A 19,214-nucleotide genomic window follows, 5' to 3' on the forward strand; every position below is an offset into this window, starting at 1 on the left:
GGGGAAGACTGCTGACTTGACAGATGTCCAGAAGGCAGTCACTGACACACCCCACAAGGAGGGTAAGCCACAAAAGCTCATTGCTAAAGAAGCTGGCTGTTCACAGAGTGCTGTATCCAAGCATATTAATGGAAAAGGGAGTGGAAGGAAAAACTGTGGTAGAAAAAGGTGCACAAGCAACTGGGATAACTGCAGCCTTGAAAGGATTAAGAAAAGGCCATTCAAAAAATTTTGGGGAAATTCACAAGGAGTGGACTGCTGCTGGAGTCATTGCTCCAAGAGCCTCCACACACAGATGTATCCAGGACATGGGCTACAAGTGTCGCATTCCTTGTGTCAAGCCACTCATGACCAATAGACAATGCCAGAAGCTTCTAACTTGGGCCAAAGAAAATAGAACTGGACTGTTGCTCAGTGGTCCAAGGTGTTTTCAGATTAAAGTAAATTTTGCATTTCATTTGGAAATCAAGGTCCCAGAGTCTGGAGGAAGAGTGGAGAGGCCACAATACAAGCTGCTGGAGGTCTAGTGTGAAGTCTCCACAATCAGTGATGGTTAAGGAGCCATGTCATCTGCTGGTGTGTCCTCTGTGTTTTATCAAGACCAAAGTCAGCGCAGCCGTCTACTAGGAAATTTTAGAGCACTTCATGCTTCCGTCTGCCGACAAGCTTTTTGGAGATGGAAATTTAATTCCCCTGCAGGACTCAGCACCTGTCCACACTGTCAAAAGTACCAATACCTTGTGTAAAAGCAACAGTATCACTGTGCTTGATTGGCAGCAAACTCGCCTGACCTTAACCCCACCCCATAGAGAATATATGGGGTATTGTCAAGAGGAAGATGAGGCACCAGACCCAAGAATGCAGATGAGCTGAAGGCTGCTATCAAACAAACCACAGCAGTGTCACAGGCTGATTGCCTCCATGCGCAATGCATTGATGCAGTAATTGATGCAAAAAATGCCCGGACCAAGTATTGAGTGCATTTACTGAACATACATTTCAGTAGGACAACATTTTGGATTTTAAAATCATTTTTCAAGCTGGTGTTATAAAGTATTCTAATTTACTGAGATAATGACCTTTGGGTTTTCATTGGCTGTAAGCCATAATCATCAACATTAACAGAAATAAACACTTGAAATACACCCTCTCTGTGTGTAATGACTCTATATAATATGAGTTTCACTTTTTGTATTGAAGAACTGAAATAAATTAACCTTTTGATTATATTCTAATTTTGTGAGAAGCACTTGTACCTCTGAGTGAGTCAAATTTGAGTGTCACTCGATTCTTGAAGAAGAATCAAAAGTAATATATCAGTGAGAAACAGGGATCATGGCGGTCAATAAATACAGTATGTTAATGCATCTTCACTACACATATATTTAGGAAGGTTTATGGATTAAAAGTTTGCTGGAAGTGCAATTTTAACGCACAGCAATGATCACAAAATGAAACAGCAATCTCTCCTGTATCTAGCCCAACCCCAAAGTGGAGCTACTGGAACCAGCAGCAATATCTTGAGATTGATTGAGGCACTCTTTTAGCATATGCATATAAGTACATAGTGGGTATTTATTTTTCAGGTAGACAACCCGTTATTTACAAATAAGTAAGAAAGCGTTAGTGGCAAATTATTACTATATTTTCTCTTATATTGTGCATTGTTTCCCATAGCTTGTATGAGTCAAGATTTATGTAAAATACTATATTTTGGTTTACCATTTTCAGACTCAAAGCGAGATCTTAGGACAGTGAGGTCATTAATTGAGCGCATGTGCTCTTCTTCCTTGGCCTTCATTTCGTTGAGCTGATCATCAATTACACGGTTGATTTTTTCTAAATTGGCCTTTGAAAAAAATAAACAGTAATGTTGGCAGTAGTGGTGGCTAGCAGTGTAATGACTGAAGAAAAACACAGAATTGCATTACCTTAGTTTTAGAGACGTTTTCCAGGTTGCTGGAAAGATCATCAACTTCCATTTTCAGTTCACTCTTTTCTTTCTCTAGCTTTTGTTTCACACGCTGCAGGTTATCAAGCTGCTCCCCAAGCTCGGTTACGCTATCAGCATGTTTTTTGCGTAAAGTGGCAGCTGTAGCTTCATGTTGAAGGGTTGCTTCTTCCAGATCATGTCTCAGCTTCTGGAACTCTACTTCACGCTTCTTATTTAACTCAACCTGGGCAGATGTTGCACCTCCAGCCTCTTCAAGTCTTTCACTGATTTCCTCCAGTTCTCTAGAAAGCTCAGCTCTTTGCTTTTCAACTTTGGCCCGAGCTGCCCTTTCAGACTCAATTTCTTCTTCAAGTTCTTCAATACGAGCCTACATAATAATGCTTAGTTAGCAGAGATGAGTAATTCGACCCAAGGTGCCATTTCTGTACTCCATGGCCACTGGATGGGAGCCCTGTGAACCACTTGTACTTCTTCTGATTAGTAGGCCTGACAAAGCGTAATATGTTTGTAACAAATAAGAGATGTATCGCAGGGCTGCTGACCACAGACTGCTGACCTTACAGCTGGACCAAGGTCCTGCAAATCAATTCGCTCATCTCCAGTGGCATAACTAGAGTCCAATGGTCCTCGGTGCAGGATCTGGAATGCCCCCCCATGCTGGTGTGAAAATATATACAGTGGGAACGAAAAGTATTCAGACCCCTTTACATTTTTCACTCTTGGTTTAATAGCAGCCATTTGGTAAATTGAAAAAAGTTCATTTTTTCACATTAATGTACACCCTGCACCCCACCTTGACTGAAAAAAACAGAAATATAGAAATTTTTGCAAATTTAATAAAAAATAAAAACTGAAATATCACATGGTCAGAAGTGTTCAGACCCCTTGCTCAGACACTCATATTTAAGTCACATGTCCATTTCCTTGTGATCCTCCTTGAGATGGTTCTACTCCTTCATTGGAGGCCAGCTGTGTTTAATTAAACTGATAGGACTTGATTTGGAAAGGCACACACCTGTCTATATAAGACCTCACAGCTGACAGTGCATAATAAATTTTGGCAATATGTGGTGATCTCCTGAGGAAGAAGTCATATAGACTTTGAAACATGTTGAAAATAAACCACCATTTCTTATCTTCAAGACGTCTGGTTTCTAATTCATTCAGCAGCGTGGATTATATCCATAAATTGCCAAAATGTATTATTCCTGATACGGTTACCTGACTGACCCGTGCATCTGCTGCAGCTGTTAAATGGATTGCATTTACATGCCTTAGCACAAAGATGTATCAGGTGAGCACCATCTGATTTTTTTTATTTCAAAAGTCTTATCGGATAAGACCCTATTTTGCGCTTATCTCTCCTGCAGGTTTTCTGGAGCTCACAGTGCATGTCAGACCAAATGAGAATGAGGTCAAAAGGAACTGGCCAAGAAGCTCAGAGGCAGAATTGTGGCAAGGCACAGATCTGGCCAAGGTTACAACAGAATTTCTGCAGTACTCAAGGTTCCTAAGAGCACAGTGGCCTCCATAATCCTTAAATGGAAGAAGTTTGGGACAACCAGAAGTCTTCATAAACTATATAAGTATAATATAACCTCTTTTTATCATCTTTCAGGATACATCGGGGGCTTATCTACAGCATTCCAGAATACTGTAGATAAGCCCCTGATGCCGGTGGGCTTAGCCCATCTTCGATTTTGGGGGTGACAGGTTCCCTTTAAGGTATTTTTATTACTTACTGCAAAGTCAAACGTTTATATACATTTCATTAGTATTTGGTACAATTTCCCTTAAACTGAATTACTTGGGTCAAACGACAACATTTGGGCCCATTCCTCCTAACAAAACTGGTGTAATTGATCCAGGTTTGTAGGTTGCCTTGCTCTTAACTGCCTTTTTCAGCTTTACCCACAGATTTTCAAGAGGATTGAAATCAGGGCTTTGTGATGGCCACTCCAAAACATTGACTTTGTTATCCTTAAGCCACTTTGTTACCATTTTGGCAGTATGCTTCAGGTCACTGTCCATTTGGAAGACCCATTTCTGCCCAAGATTTAACTTCCTGGCTGATGTCTTGAGATGTTGCTTTAGTATTACCACATAATTTCTTTTCTCATGATGCCATCTATTTTGTGAACGGCACCAGTCCCTCCTGCAGCAAAACAGCCTCACAACATGATGCTGCCACACCCGTGTTTCACAGTTGGGATGGTGTTCTTAGGCTTCCAAGCTTCTCCCTTTTTCCTCCAAACATAACCATGGTCATTATGTCCAAAAAGTTAAATTTTAGTTTCATTAGACCACAGGACATGTCTCCAAAAATTAAGGTTTTTGCTCCTGTGTGCATTTACAAACATGAATCTGGCTTTTTGTGTTTCTTTTGGAGTAATGGCTTCTTAATGGCAGAGTGGCCTTTCAGCCCATGTTCATACAGTACTCGTTTTACTGTGGATATTGACACAATCTTACCAGCTTCCACCGTCATCTTCACAAGATCTTTTGCTTTTGTCCTTGGGTTGATATGTACATGTCAGACCAAAGCACGTTCAATCCTGGGACACAGAACCTGTCTTCTTCCTGAGCGGTATGATGGCTGGACATTCCCATCTTGTTTGTACTTGCATATAATTGTTTGTACAGATAAACGAGACACCATCAGGTATCTTGAAATTGTACCGAAGGATGAGCCGGACTTGTGCAAGTCCATAATTCTCTTCCTGATTTCTTGGCTGATTTCTTGAGACTTTCCCATGATGCTATACAAAGAAGCAGTGTGTTTCAGGTGTGCATTAAAATACATCAGAAGCTTCCAAACACATGACATCATATGGGCTGTCCAGAATTGTTTAAAGGCATAGTAATCTTAGTGTATGTAAACTTTTGACTTTGCAGTATGTAATAATAATGCCTTAAAACATTATCTCTCTCTCATTATTCTAGCATTTGGCAAATATTAATAATTATGGTAATCCTAATTGACCTAAAACGGGAAAGGTTTATTATGAGTTCATGTTAAATACTGAGAAAAACATGCAGATGTGTCTTTTATATAATTATGTATTAGATATATTGCCGATTTTGCAAGTTTTCCCACCTAAAAAGAATGGAGAGGTCTGAAATTTTTATCGTAGGTACAACTTCATCTGTGAGAGACGGAATCTTAAAAAAAATCCGGAAAATTACCTTATGATTTTTATATTTTTGCATTTTATTGCATGAAATAAGTATTTGATCACCTACCAGCCAGCAAGAATTCTGTTTCTCACAGATATGTTAGCTTTTCTTCAAGAAGCCCTCTTACTCTGGACTCATTATCTGTATTATTTGTACTTACTATAGAATCATAGAATGTTAGGGCCCCTTCACACTGTGCAATCAAAGTCTGAACGAGCGTTCGATTTGTGACGTTTATCCGTCCTCGTTCCGAGGTTGCAAAGTGTGACATGGCGTTACGATTTGCGACGCAGCCCAGCATCGTACGATGTGAAAGAAAGAGCAGAACTTTCTTTCGTCGTAAATGTCTCGCTGTGGCGGTCGAAATCGTAGTATGTGACGGCGGTCATACGAGCTCGTAATGCGACTACATGGGTTGGGCTTCCGCATACCTGTCTCCTGATTGGGCGTGACGTTTTAGCACGCCCATGCTGGTAATACGTCACGCTCGGAGTCGTAGGACTATGGCGGTGTGAAGGGTAGCGTACGATTGCGACGCGTGACGTTCACATTGCAACTACGTCAGAAAAAGCGTTAACATCGTAGAGTGTGACCGCTGGCTACGAGCTCGTACTGCGATGTCGAATATGACGCAAATGCGTCGTAATCGTAGCAGAATCGACCAGTGTGAAGGTACCCTTAGAGTTGGAAGGGGACTCCAGGGTCATCATGTCCAACTCCCTGCTCAATGCAGGATTTACCTCTTATAATTACCAGACCAACAGTGAAATGATGTGATGATAAAGATTATTACATGGTTTTGTTTCATGGTGAAATACCTGCAGTTCCTTGATCTTCTTGTTCGATTGTAAACCCAGGGACTGCTCATCCTCTATCTTTCCATGGAGCTGGGAAATGTCAAAGTCTTTTCTGTGTAGGAGAATTTATATTTTTTTATATAAGCTAAATTTAAAAACAAATTGGTGTACACAAAAATACTAACTTTTTCAGTTTTTCCTCATCTTGTTGCTTATCATTTTCAAGATCCATGACTGTTTCTTGAGAAAGTTTGAGATCACCTTCAAGCTTTCTCTTGGTCCTTTCTAGATCAAGACGAAGCTTCTTCTCTTGCTCCAAGGAACTTTCTAACTGGAAGATTAAGAAATGTAATTTTATTGGTAGATTGTTAATGTGGGTAAAATAATCAAAACATACTATTATTTTATATATATATATATTTATATACGAACATCATCTACTTGCTGCTCCAGTTTTGTCTTGGCTTTTGTCAAAGTACTGACTTTGTCTTCCTCAGCCTGCAGGTCATCAAGAGTTTGTTGATGAGCTTCTTGAAGAGCCTTCTTTTCCTTAGTGATCTTTGATACATTTTCATCTACAGTGGCCAATTCTTCAGTGAGGTTTTTAACCTATGAAGAAAGATTATCTTAAAAGTGTTGCCTAACCATAAAAAAAACCTTAATACAAATGAGCATGTTCTAATTTTTTTTAAAAGAGATCTAACTCACCTTACCAGTCCCCATCACTCTGGGTTCTGGATTCCCATTTTTCTGCTGTCCTGTATACGTTCTTTGCAACTGATCATGTAACATTTATCTACCTAAGTGCTGCAAGCAATCACTGGTTGCAGGGATGAACAGAGATTTCACGTGCCATTCAGCCACCACCTTGGCAACTAAAACCAACCAATGTTTGGTGGTAGCAATGAGGTGGCTTGATGAAACGTAATTAGCTTGGAGAAGTACAGAATCCGGTCAATACTAGAGCAGCGGAATATTGATAAGATACGTTTTTTCATTTATAAGATTCTAAACTGTTTTTAGAATGTTTTTCCTCAATCTAGAGCCATAACTTTTTATTCCTCTAACATAACTGCATGATTGATTGCAGGACAAGTTGTAATTTTGAAAGACACCAATTTTTTTTGCAACAGAGCGTGCTGAAAAATGGGGAAAAATTTGAAGTGAGGTAAAATAGGGAAAAAACACAATTGTGCCACTATTTTGGGGCTAAATATTTATACCGTTCATCATGCCATAAAATTTACTTGACAAAAGGATTTTACAGGTCTGTAGGATTACGTCTATATCGAACTTATATAGTTTGCATTATTTTAGTGACTTAAAAATTGTGAGAGTTAAAAAACAAATTAGTTTATATCTCCAATTTCCAAGGCCAAAAACGATTTTTCCATTGATGGAGCTGTACAAGAGGTTATTGCCTTGTTACATTCTGAGCTGTAGTTTTTATTGTTACTGTTTTGGGGTACACATTGACGTTTTGATCACTTTTTATTGCATTTTTGTGGGGAAGTACGGTGATAGAAAATATTGCAGTTTTGGCTTTCCGGTTTTTGTTTTACAGCTTTTACCTTTCTGGTTAAAATGCTTTAGATTTTTATAGATCATACAATTAGATATATGGCAATATTGAATATACAGTAATACCAAATATGTTTTTTTAATTTCTTTATTTTTAAGTGGAGGAAAGAGGGGTATTTCTAAACATATATATGTTAAATATGTTTCTAAACATATATATGTTACATATGTTATATAGATATACATACAGTGGAGAAAATAAGTATTTTATACACTTCCAATTTTGCAAGATTTCCCACCTACAAGGAATGGAGAGGTCTGTAATTTTTATTGTAGGTACACTTCAACTGTGAGAGTCAGAATCTTTAAAAAAGAAGCCCTCCTACTCTTTACTCATTACCTGCATTAATTGAACCTGTCTGAACTTGTTGCCTGTATAAAAGATACCTGTCTACACACTCAGTCAATCACACTGTAACCTCTCCACCATGGCCAAGACCAAAGAGATGTCTAAGGACACCAGGGACAAAAGTGTAGACCTGCATAAGTCTGGGATGAACTACAGGACAATACGCAAGCAGTTTTTTTGAGAAGCCAACTACTGTTGACACAATTATTAGAAAATTAAATGAACACAACATGACTGTCAATCTTTTTCGGTCTGGGGCTCCATGGAGGATCTCGCCTCAGAACCCCCAGAACTGCATGAGGGGACCTGATCAATGACCTAAAGAGAGCTGTCCCACAATCTCAAACATTACAGTTAGTAACACATGCAGTCATGGATTACAATCCTGCAGGGCATGCAATGACCCCCTGATCATGCCATAAAGTCTCCAGGCTGTGTGAATTGCACCAATGACCATCTGGATGATCCAGATTAGGCATGGGAGAAGGTCATGTGGTTAGATGCGACCAAAATATAACTATTTGGTATCACCTCCACCTTCTGTGATTGGAGGAAGAAGAAAGATGAGAACAACCCCAAGAACACCGTCCCAACCATAAAGCATGGTGGGGGAACATCATACTTTGGGGGTGATTTTCTGCAAAGGGGACAGGACAACTGCGCCATATTGATGGGAGGATGTATGGGGTCATGTATCATGAGATTCCCTCAGCATGAGCATTGAAGATGGGTCATGTGTTGTGATTCGGTTCGTGGGCTCCCCCGGTGGTCTCTTGTGGTACTGGTGTCCTGCAAGCTTTGCCTTCTCAGTTCACCTGTTCCTATCAGGATGTGGGAGTATCCTATTTAACCTTGCTCCTCAGTCATTCTAATGCTGGCCATCAATGTATCCAGAGTGATTCTGTTGCATGTTCCTGCTCCCAGTTTTCTGCTCAGCTAAGTTGGACACTTTAGTCCTTAAGTCTATTTTTGTATGTTTTGTCCAGTTTGCACTTATGTGAATCTCTGCAGCTGGAAGCTCTTGTTGGGCTGAAATTACCACTCCGGTGTCATGAGTTGTCACATGAGTTAAGGTAATTTCAGGATGGTGTTTTGAAGGGTTTTGCAGCTGACCGCGAAGTCCTCTGTTGTATCTTTCTGCTATTTAGTTAGCGGGCCTCTCTGTGCTAAATCTGCTTTCATACTACGTGTGTCTTTTCATCTGCTCTCACCGTTATTATATGTGGGGGGCTGCTATCTCCTGTGGGGACATTCTCTGGAGGCAAGCCAGGACTGTGTTTTCTTCTACCAGGGGTAGTTAGTTCTCCGGCTGGCGCGCGGCATCTAGAGACAACGCAGGAATGCCCCCTGGCTACTTCTAGTGTGGTGTGTAGGTTTAGCATCGCGGTCAGCTCTAGTTTCCATCACCCGAGAGCTTGTCCGTTTATTCTATGCTTCTGATGTTTCCTTGCCATTGGAAACCATAACAGTATGGCCAGCCTAAATGTTTAATCTATAGGCTGAAGCAGGAGAGAAAAGGAACTGTGTGAAACTTTTTTTTTTTCTTTTTTTTTCCTTCCTCTGAAGTTGCACTCCAGCTCTAATTGCAGTCTCCTGTTTTCCTCTCCTCTTAACCCCTGAATGGCTCAGACTTTATCTGTTGAAATATGGATCCCCAGAGTCTGGCTACCAATTTGAATAATCTTGCCTCTAAAGTTCAGAATATACAAGATTTTTTGTTACATGCTCCTCGGTCTGAACCTAAAATTCCTATACCGGAGTTTTTTTCTGGAGATCGATCTTGTTTTCTAAATTTTAAATACAATTGTAAATTGTTCCTTTCGCTGAGATCTCATTCTGCTGGAGATCCTGCCCAGCAAGTAAAAATTGTTATTTCTTTACTGCGGGGTGACCCCCAAAATTGGGCATTTTCATTGGCACCAGGGGATCCTGCGTTGCTCAATGTGGATGCGTTTTTTCTGGCTTTGGGGTTGCTTTATGAGGAACCAAATTTGGAGATTCAGGCTGAGAAAGCCCTAATAGCCCTCTCTCAGGGGCAAGATGAAGCCGAAATATATTGCCAAAAATTTCGAAAATGGTCTGTGCTTACTCAGTGGAATGAGTGCGCTCCGGCGGCAATTTTCAGAGAAGGTCTCTCTGATGCTGTAAAAGACGTCATGGTGGGGTTTCCTGCGCCTACTGGTCTGAATGAGTCCATGACAATGGCAATTCAGATTGATCGGCGTTTACGGGAACGCAAACCTGTGCACCAGTTGGCGGTGTCTTCTGAAGAGGCACCACAGAGTATGCAATGTGATAGCTTTCTGTCCAGAAGCGAACGACAGATTTATAGGCGCAAAAATCATTTGTGCTTCTATTGTGGAAATTCTACTCATGTTATATCAGCATGCTCTAAACGAACAAAGAAAGTTGATAAATCCTCTGCTATTGGCACTTTGCAGTCCAAGTTTATTTTGTCTGTAACTCTAATTTGTTCGTTATCTTCTATTGTTGCGGATGCGTATGTGGATTCTGGCGCCGCTTTGAGTCTTATGGATTGGTCCTTTGCCAGGCGCTGTGGGTTTGATCTAGAGCCTCTGGAAGTTCCTATACCTTTAAAGGGTATTGATTCTACACCATTGGCTAGTAATAAACCACAATACTGGACACAAGTGACAATGCGTATGACTCCAGACCATCAAGAGGTGATTCGCTTCCTTGTACTGTATAATCTACATGATGTGTTGGTGCTGGGATTGCCATGGTTGCAAACTCATAACCCAGTCCTTGACTGGAAAACAATGTCTGTACTAAGCTGGGGATGTCAGGGAAATCATGGGGACACATCTTTGGTCTCCATTGCTTCATCTATTCCCTCTGAAATTCCTGAGTTTTTGTCTGATTATCGTGAGGTTTTTGAGGAATCTACTCTTAATTCTCTTCCTCCTCACAGAGATTGCGATTGCGCCATAGATTTGATCCCTGGCAGTAAATTTCCTAAGGGTCGTCTATTCAATCTGTCTGTACCTGAACATGCTGCCATGCGAGAGTATATTAGGGAGTCCTTGGAAAAGGGACATATTCGTCCTTCTTCGTCTCCTCTTGGAGCGGGGTTATTTTTCGTAGCTAAAAGCGATGGTTCTTTGAGACCTTGTATTGATTATAGACTCTTGAATAAGATCACAGTCAAGTATCAGTATCCTTTGCCATTGCTGACAGATTTATTTGCTCGCATTGAGGGGGCGAAGTGGTTCTCTAAGATTGATCTTCGCGGTGCGTATAATTTGGTGCGAATTAAGCAGGGGGATGAGTGGAAAACCGCATTTAATACGCCCGAGGGCCATTTTGAGTATTTGGTGATGCCTTTTGGTCTGTCAAATGCCCCTTCGGTCTTTCAGTCTTTTATGCACAATATTTTCCGTGAATATCTGGATAAATTTATGATTGTGTATTTGGACGATATCTTGATTTTTTCGGATGACTGGGAATCTCATGTTCAACAAGTTAGGAGGGTTTTTCAGGTTTTGCGGACCAATTCTCTGTTTGTTAAAGGTTCAAAGTGTGTTTTTGGGGTTCAGAAGATTTCTTTTTTGGGGTACATTTTTCCCCCTCTTCTATTGAGATGGATCCTGTGAAGGTTCGGGCTATTTGTGACTGGACGCAACCGACTTCTCTTAAGGGCCTTCAGAAATTTTTGGGCTTTGCTAACTTTTATCGTCGATTCATAACTGGTTTTTCTAACGTTGTCAGGCCTTTGACTGATTTGACTAAAAAGGGTGCTGATGTTGCAGATTGGTCTCCTGCTGCTGTGGAGGCCTTTCGGGAGCTTAAGCGCCGTTTTTCTTCTGCTCCGGTGTTGTGCCAGCCTGATGTTTCTCTTCCTTTTCAGGTGGAAGTTGATGCTTCCGAGATCGGAGCGGGGGCGGTTTTGTCGCAAAAAAGTTCAGATTGTTCAGTGATGAGACCTTGTGCGTTCTTTTCTCGAAAATTTTCGCCCGCCGAGCGAAATTATGATGTCGGTAATCGGGAGCTTTTGGCGATGAAGTGGGCATTCGAGGAGTGGCGTCATTGGCTTGAGGGTGCTAAACATCGGGTGGTGGTCTTGACTGATCACAAAAATTTGATTTATCTTGAGTCGGCCAGACGTCTGAATCCTAGACAGGCGCGCTGGTCGTTGTTTTTCTCCCGGTTTAATTTTGTGGTTTCGTATCTGCCAGGTACTAAGAATGTGAAGGCGGATGCCCTTTCTAGGAGTTTTGAACCTGATTCCCCTGGTGATTCTAAACCTACGGGTATACTTAAGGATGGGGTGATATTGTCTGCTGTCTTCCCAGACCTGCGACGTGCTTTACAAGAGTTTCAGGCGGATCGGCCTGATCGTTGTCCGCCTGGTAGATTGTTTGTGCCGGATGAATGGACCAATAGAGTCATCTCGGAGGTTCATTCTTCTGCGTTGGCAGGTCATCCGGGAATTTTTGGTACCAGAGATTTGGTGGCTAGGTCCTTCTGGTGGTCTTCCCTGTCTCGGGACGTGCGTACTTTTGTGCAGTCTTGCGATGTTTGTGCTCGGGCCAAGCCTTGTTGTTCTCGGGCTAGTGGGTTGTTGTTGCCCTTGCCTGTTCCTAAGAGGCCTTGGACACACATCTCTATGGATTTTATTTCTGATCTCCCTGTTTCTCAGAAGATGTCCGTCATTTGGGTGGTGTGTGACCGCTTTTCTAAGATGGTTCATTTGGTGCCCTTGCCCAAGCTGCCTTCCTCATCTGAGTTGGTGCCCCTGTTTTTTCAGAATGTGGTTCGGCTGCATGGTATTCCGGAGAATATCGTTTCCGACAGGGGATCCCAGTTTGTGTCCAGATTTTGGCGGGCGTTTTGTGCCAGGATGGGCATTGATTTGTCTTTTTCGTCTGCATTTCATCCCCAGACAAATGGCCAGACGGAACGTACTAATCAGACCTTGGAGACTTATTTGAGGTGTTTCGTGTCTGCTGATCAGGATGACTGGGTCTCCTTTTTGCCGTTGGCTGAGTTTGCCCTTAATAATCGGGCCAGTTCTGCCACTTTGGTCTCCCCTTTCTTTTGCAATTCAGGGTTCCATCCTCGTTTTTCATCTGGTCAGGTGGAGTCTTCGGATTGTCCTGGAGTGGATACCATGGTGGATAGGTTGCATCGTATTTGGGGGCAGGTGGTGGACAATTTGGAGTTGTCCCAGGAGAGGACTCAACGTTTTGCTAATCGCCATCGTCGTGTTGGTCCTCGTCTTCGTGTTGGGGACTTGGTGTGGTTGTCCTCCCGTTTTGTCCCTATGAGGGTCTCTTCTCCTAAGTTTAAGCCTCGGTTCATCGGTCCTTATAAGATTTTGGAAATTCTTAACCCTGTGTCTTTTCGTTTGGACCTCCCAGCATCCTTTGCTATCCATAATGTCTTCCATCGGTCATTATTGCGGAGGTATGAGGTACCACTTGTGCCTTCTGTTGAGCCTCCTGCTCCTGTGCTGGTTGAGGGTGAATTGGAGTACGTGGTGGAGAAAATCTTGGACTCCCGTGTTTCCAGACGGAGACTTCAATATCTGGTGAAATGGAAGGGCTACGGTCAAGAGGATAATTCTTGGGTTACAGCTTCTGATGTTCATGCTTCTGATTTGGTCCGTGCCTTTCATAGGGCTCATCCAGATCGCCCTGGTGGTTCTTGTGAGGGTTCGGTTCCCCCTCCTTAAGGGGGGGGTACTGTTGTGATTCGGTTCGTGGGCTCCCCCGGTGGTCTCTTGTGGTACTGGTGTCCTGCAAGCTTTGCCTTCTCAGTTCACCTGTTCCTATCAGGATGTGGGAGTATCCTATTTAACCTTGCTCCTCAGTCATTCTAATGCTGGCCATCAATGTATCCAGAGTGATTCTGTTGCATGTTCCTGCTCCCAGTTTTCTGCTCAGCTAAGTTGGACACTTTAGTCCTTAAGTCTATTTTTGTATGTTTTGTCCAGTTTGCACTTATGTGAATCTCTGCAGCTGGAAGCTCTTGTTGGGCTGAAATTACCACTCCGGTGTCATGAGTTGTCACATGAGTTAAGGTAATTTCAGGATGGTGTTTTGAAGGGTTTTGCAGCTGACCGCGAAGTCCTCTGTTGTATCTTTCTGCTATTTAGTTAGCGGGCCTCTCTGTGCTAAATCTGCTTTCATACTACGTGTGTCTTTTCATCTGCTCTCACCGTTATTATATGTGGGGGGCTACTATCTCCTGTGGGGACATTCTCTGGAGGCAAGCCAGGACTGTGTTTTCTTCTACCAGGGGTAGTTAGTTCTCCGGCTGGCGCGCGGCATCTAGAGACAACGCAGGAATGCCCCCTGGCTACTTCTAGTGTGGTGTGTAGGTTTAGCATCGCGGTCAGCTCTAGTTTCCATCACCCGAGAGCTTGTCCGTTTATTCTATGCTTCTGATGTTTCCTTGCCATTGGAAACCATAACAGTCATGGCTGGGTCTTCCAGCATGACAATGACCTGAAATACACAGAGCTACTAAGGAGTGGCTTCATGAGAAGCAATTCAAGGTCCTGAAGTGGACGAGCTACTCTCCAGACTTGAACCCAATAGAAAATCTTTGGAGGGAGCTGAAAATCAATGTTGCCCAGTGACTGCTCTGAAACCTAAAAGATCTGTATGAAGGAGTGGGTCAAAATCTCTGCTGCAGTGTGTGCAAATTTTGTCCAGAACTACAGGAAACGTCTGAGCTCTGTAATTGCAAGCAAAGGTTTCTGTACCAAATATTAAGTTTTGTTTTTCTATTGTATTAAATACTTATTTCATGCACTAAAATGCAAATTAATTAACTTCAACCCATCTCTTCAACCTATCACAACTGGTGTTTTCCCCTCAAGCTTTAAACATGCCTCAATCACACATATCCTCAAAAAGCCCTCTCTTGACCCATCCTCTGTATCTAGCTATCGCCCTATATCACTTCTCCCCTATGCCTCAAAACTACTGGAACAACACGTCCATCTTGAACTGTCCTCCCATCTCTCTTCCTGCTCCCTCTTTGACTGCTTACAATCAGGCTTCCGGTCACACCACTCCACTGAAATTGTCCTAACTAAGGTCACCAATGACCTATTAGCCGCAAAGAGCAAGCGACACTACTCTATCCTCCTCCTCCTGGACCTGTCCTCTGCCTTTGACACAGTGGACCATTCCCTATTACTACAGACCCTCTCATCCCTTGGCACCACAGACTTGGCCCTATCCTGGATCTCTTCATACCTAACTGACCGAACATTCGGCGTCTTCCATTCACACACCACCTCCTCACCTCGCCCCCTATCTGTCGGAGTCCCGCAAGGTTCAGTTCTAGGGCCCCTGCTCTTCTCCATTTACACTTTTGGCCTGGGACAGCTCATAGACAGCTCATAGAATCTCACGGTATGCTGATGACACACAGATCTACATCTCTGGACCAGATATCACCACCCTACTAACCAGAATCCCTCAATGTCTGTCCGCTATTTCATCCTTCTTCTATGCTGGATTTCTAAAACTTAACATGGACAAAACAGATTTCATTGTCTTTCCCCCATCTCACGCGACCCCCCCAACGAACCTATCCATTACAGTAAACGGCTGCCCACCCTCTCCAGTCCCACAAGCTCGCTGCCTCGGGGTAATCCTTGACCCTGATCTCACCTTCAAACCACATATCCAAGCCCTTTCCATTTCCTGCCGCCTTCAACTCAAAAATATTTCACGGATCCGTACATTCCTAAACCAAGAATCTGCAAAAACCATAGTCCATGCCCTCATCATCTCCTGCCTCGACTACTGTAACCTCCTGCTCTGTGGCCTCCCCTCTAACACTCTCGAACCCCTCCAATCTATATTAAACTCAGCTGCCCGACTAATCCACCTGTCCCCCCCCCTATTCCCCGACTTCTCCCCTCTGTCAATCCCTTTCACTGGCTCCCCATTATCCAGAGACTCCAGTACAAAAGCCTAACCATGACATATAAGGCCTTCCACAACCTGTGTCCTCCATACATCTGTGACCTCGTCTCCCAGTACTTACTTGCACGCAACCTCCGATCCTCACAAGATCTCCTTCTCTACTCCCCTCTTATCTCCTCTTCCACATACACGATTTCTCTCGCGCATCACCCCTACTCTGGAACTCTCTACCACAACATATCAAACTTTCACCTACCATCAAAACCTTCAAAAAGAACCTGAAGACCTACCTCTTCCGGCAAGCCTACAAACTGCAGTAATCACCGATCAACCAAACCACTGCACGACCAGCTCTATCCTTACCTACTGTATCCTCACCCATCCCTTGTAGATTGTGAGCCCTCGCAGGCAGGGTCCTCTCTTCTCCTGTACCAGCTGTGACTTGTATTGCTTAAGATTATTGTACTTGTTTTTATTATGTATACCTCTCCTCACATGTAAAGCGCCATGGAATAAATGGTGCTATAATAATAATAATTATGTAAAAATCATAATGTGATTTTCTGGAATTTTTTTTTTAAATTCTGTCTCTCGCACTTGAAGTGTACCTATGATAAAAATTACAGACCTCTCCAAGTGGTAAAACTTGCAAAATATTATCCCCACTGTATGTGTGTGTGTGTGTTTGTGTGTCTCCTATGAAGACTGTTGTAGGTCTTCACTAAAGTATGAAGAGGCTATGCACAGAATGGTAATTCATAGGCACCCCGCACTCATGTAATACAAGAGAAATGGGTGAATGACAGAGAATGATAGTAGCAATCAAAGCCAACTCTGATAGATGCAGGTGCTGCCTTTGTTTCATTGTTTTTAAAGTGGTTGTCCACTACTAGGAGAACCCCTTAAACTAAATGTTTGGCGCCGATAAAATAATGAAGCCTGTACTCACACCCCAATGCCGTTGCTGTTGCCGCGGTGTCAGCACTCGCTCTCCCCGAGGCTGTGATGCGGTGTTGTGACATGTGACGCCGGCGCTCAATCAGCGCTGGCGTCACTGTTTCCACTTTCAGACAAACTGAACATGAAGAGAAAACCTGGGCTGCAGCTCATCCTGGACTTCTTCTGCATGTTCAGTTTGTCCGAATGCGGACACAGTGATGCGAGCGCTGATTGGGTGTCGGGCATTACATGTCATTCCACCGCATCATAGCTCTGGGACCATGACTGCCATCACTGCTGGAACTGCATCAACACGAGAGGTGAGTATATGCTCCATTATTTTATCATGGCAGAACATTTAGTTTAAGAAGGGGTCGTCCTAGTAGTGGACAACTCCTTTAACCCCTTAATCCCATATGACGTACTATCCCGTCGAGGTGGGGTGGGCCTTAATTCCCACCGACGGGATAGTACGTCATACTGTTTAATGCGACATCGCGACTTAAGTCGCGGTGATCGCATTAAATTTCCGGCGCCATCTTACCTGGATGAAGATGGCGCCGACATCCCCGGGCCTGGCTCCGCCCCCCAGGCCTCTGGATCGCTGTGATTGGCTATTCAATTCTGAACAGCCAATCACAGCGTTCCTCATTGTTTCAGCCAATCGGAGCGGCTGAAACAATGAGGTCGCAGGCTAGGATCGAGTACCGATGTACCCCCCCGGATTGGCGCGATCGCCGATCGTATCGATTGCGTATTACCGCCGCTGTGCCCTGCTGTACTGGCCTGGATCGGTGCTGCAATAGCACCGATCGTAGGCCAGAGCCTAGTGCAGGCCCAGCAGGGCCTGCAGGCGCTGATTGGTGCGATCGATGCGATCGACGATCACGCCAATCACAGGGAATACCGCCGCTGTGCCCTTCTGTACCGTACGCCCTGCTCCCTGCTGTAGCGGCCTGGATCGGTGCTGCAATGGCACCGATCACAGGCCAGTGACTAGTGCAGGCCCAGCAGGGCCTGCAGGTGCTGATTGGCACGATCGATGCGATCGACGATCGCGCCAATCACAGGGCACAGCGGCGGTCACGTTGTGACCGCTGTGTGCCCTGCTGGTGACCTGGCAGTGACCTGCCTAGGATCGGAGGGATCCTAGGCAGTTGCCATGGTCACCAAGCCCTGCAGGGATTGGTGGGATCGATGTTATCATTTGATCCCACCAATGTCAGCTCACAGCAGCGGTGTGACCGCTCTGTGACCTGTCTGTCACCTGCAGGTGACCTGTGTGACCGCTCTGCAGGGGTCCTCACTCTAGCTGAGGGACTCCTGCTGAGCGGTCACACAGCCAGATCCTGTCTTGCTGGGCCTTGTGGTGCTACAGAAGCCGGTAACACCACATCTCCGTACACTCACCCCGCCGCGTCTAACCCGTGCTTTCCTTTTCTTTTTTTTTCCTCACATCTCCGTGCGCTCACCCCGCCGCGTCTAACCCGTGCTTTCCTTTTCCCCCCCCCACATCTCCGTGCGCTCACCCCGCCGCGTCTAACCCGTGCTTTCCTTTTCTTTTTTTTTTTTCCCCACATCTCCGTGCGCTCACCCCGCCGCGTCTAACCCGTGCTTTCCTTTTCTTTTTTTTTTTTCCCACATCTCCGTGCGCTCACCCCGCCGCGTCTAACCCGTGCTTTCCTTTTCTTTCTTTTTTTCCCCACATCTCCGTGCGCTCACCCCGCCGCGTCTAACCCGTGCTTTTCTTTTTTTTTTTCTCACATCCCTGTGCACGCACCCAGCAGCCGCTGAACTTTGATAAGTGACGCGGTTCATTTATCAGAGCTCTCGTGCCTGCGGTTTTTTTTTCACATCCCCGTTCACACACCCAGCAGCCACTGAACTTTGATAAGTGACGCGGTTCATTTATCAGAGCTCTCGTGCCTGGTTTTTTTTTTCACATCCCCGTTCACACACCCAGCAGCCACTGAACTTTGATAAGTGACGCGGTTCATTTATCAGAGCTCTCGTGCCTGCGTTTTTTTTTTTCACATCCCCGTTCACACACCCAGCAGCCGCCAAACTTTATTAAGTGACGCGGTTCACTTATCAGAGCTAGGGCCTGCTGTTTTATACTTTTCTTTCACAGGTATTTTTTTTTCCTTTTAGCTTTTTCTTTTCAGAGTAGTTTGCACCAAGCACTATCCCCCCACACTTACACATAGTTACCAATAAAGTGCACCCAAGCACCACACTTACAACAAAAAAGTCCCGCTCGTCCCGTTCGTCCCAACAGCGCTATTCAGCGGAGGAGGCATATTCTTTCCTTGCCTCCGACACTGATAGCGAGGGAGAGGATCCTACTTTTCTTTATTTTTCTGATTCTTCCTCATCCTCTTCCCACTCCTCATCTTCCTCCTCCGGCCCTGCGGAACCGCCACGCAGATGCCGCAGGACAGAAGATGAGGCTAGGCCCATCGTTGATGAAGATGAAGATGAAGCGCCCACCATTGCTGAAGACGAACCAG

General features: G+C 44.1%; 1 protein-coding gene across 1 annotated transcript in view; it reads right to left on the reverse strand.

The window, feature by feature from the left end:
• Window positions 1-19,214, reverse strand: part of LOC143804980 (myosin-4-like) — a 71,329-nt gene that overhangs the window by 18,183 nt on the left and 33,932 nt on the right. Inside the window, exons 23-27 of the mRNA XM_077283663.1 lie at window positions 6,361-6,537; window positions 6,114-6,259; window positions 5,950-6,040; window positions 1,932-2,321; window positions 1,723-1,849 (exon numbers count right to left, since the gene is read on the reverse strand). Of these exons, the coding sequence (XP_077139778.1) occupies window positions 1,723-1,849; window positions 1,932-2,321; window positions 5,950-6,040; window positions 6,114-6,259; window positions 6,361-6,537 (931 nt within the window). The remainder of the gene's footprint in view (window positions 1-1,722; window positions 1,850-1,931; window positions 2,322-5,949; window positions 6,041-6,113; window positions 6,260-6,360; window positions 6,538-19,214) is intronic.

Source organism: Ranitomeya variabilis, chromosome 2, assembly GCF_051348905.1.
Source record: "Ranitomeya variabilis isolate aRanVar5 chromosome 2, aRanVar5.hap1, whole genome shotgun sequence".
NCBI classification, from domain to species: domain Eukaryota; kingdom Metazoa; phylum Chordata; class Amphibia; order Anura; family Dendrobatidae; genus Ranitomeya; species Ranitomeya variabilis.